General features: G+C 61.3%; 1 protein-coding gene across 1 annotated transcript in view; it reads right to left on the bottom strand.

Annotated features, from left to right (window-relative positions):
- Positions 1-274: 274 nt before the first annotated feature.
- LOC102248751 (bile salt-activated lipase-like) overlaps positions 275-1,391 on the bottom strand; it is a 6,277-nt gene continuing 5,160 nt past the window's right edge. The window contains exons 8-9 of the mRNA XM_014544713.1: positions 942-1,139; positions 275-695 (exon numbers count right to left, since the gene is read on the bottom strand). Of these exons, the coding sequence (XP_014400199.1) occupies positions 434-695; positions 942-1,139 (460 nt within the window). The 3' untranslated portion in view covers positions 275-433. The remainder of the gene's footprint in view (positions 696-941; positions 1,140-1,391) is intronic.

Below are 1,391 nucleotides of genomic sequence, written 5' to 3'. Positions count from 1 at the left end.
TGCCTGGGATCCAGCTGGAGGCAAATCAGTTTCTCTACCAGGCCTTCCCTGTTAGATAGAGCCCGCTCCCTCACCCTGAGGTGGTGGCCAAGGCTGGGCCCAGTGTTCCAGAGACAACTGTCCACATGTCCCACTCACTCCCCTATCAGGGCCCGCAACCTGAGCTCAGCCCTGGCGCTGACGCCTCTCTGACCCTCTTTTCTCCTCTGAAATGAGGGGGGCACCCCACTTCCTGAGCTGGACACAGGCAGAGACGGGCGGGCAGCTGAGGTCATGAGGGCAAAGAAGGTTGCCAGAGGGAGAAGCGGCTTTATTCAGGAAGCGCTGGGGAGGGAGGTGGGCTCCCTGGGTCCCACCTGTGGCCTCTGGGGCAGGGACATTAGAAGCCAATGGTTGTGGGCATCTGAGCCCCCTCAGAGTCACCAGTGGGAGTTCAGGGGGCGGTCGCAGAGTCGTCCGAGGGAGGCACGGGGATGGCCAAAGAGTCGTCCGAGGGGGGCACCAGGGCATCCCCATCTTCGTTCACGGTGGGCAGTGCCTGGTAGGTCTGGGTCCAGTACTGCAGGTAGCTGCTCCTCAGGTGCTGCTTCATGGACTGGCCATTTATCTTCTTGTTAATCTCCAGGTAGTTGCCGTTTTCCTGGGTGTAGGGCTCCCATTGGGTGGGCACAGCGGAGTGGCCCTGGTTGGGGTCCCTGCAGATGAGAGAAAAGGCCGTGTGGGGTCTGAGCGCTCACAGGAGATCTCCATGCTGACCTGAACCACCAGGGCACCTCACTGTCTCCTGGGCACGGGCTGGGCATGTACATGTTCTGCGCCCAACCAGGAGCTCTATCCTCACTTACACGGGGTACTGAGGCTCAGGGAGGTTAAGTGTACGTGAGGGGACAGGCATGTGGGTCCAGGTGGCAGGAGGCCTGACCCAGCCTCACCCGCCTTACCCAGTTCTGGCAAAGTTGGTCCAGTAGGCGATCATGGTCCGGGAGACAGTCCTGTCTTGGGCCCGGTAGATCAGGGGGTTGTCGAAGGGCTTCCCAAACACGTACTGGAGGTCATCGGTGTGGTCGGCGCCCACCCAGCTGGGGTACAACGGAATGCGAGAGGGCTCGGAGAACAGGTAGGTGTAGGTCCGGGCACTCCTGAGGAGGGAGGGACATGGCCCAGGTTGGCAGGGAGCTCACCTGGGCTGCGAAGCCCAGAGCTGGGCCCTGGAGGAAGCCATGGGGAGAGCAGGAGGAGCCGGGAAATCCCCAGACTCAGGAGGGACCTGGGTCCCTGCACCGGGGAAGGGAAGGCCGAGGGGTTGTGGTTCTGGGATGTCAAGTGTATCCACACTTCCCTCCCCAAAGCCTATGGAGGCGTCTTCCTTCCTTTTCTCTGCAGATGAATTT

This window comes from Myotis brandtii, unplaced genomic scaffold (assembly GCF_000412655.1).
Source record: "Myotis brandtii unplaced genomic scaffold, ASM41265v1 scaffold3794, whole genome shotgun sequence".
NCBI classification, from domain to species: domain Eukaryota; kingdom Metazoa; phylum Chordata; class Mammalia; order Chiroptera; family Vespertilionidae; genus Myotis; species Myotis brandtii.
This window is presented reverse-complemented; position numbering and strand designations above follow the sequence as displayed.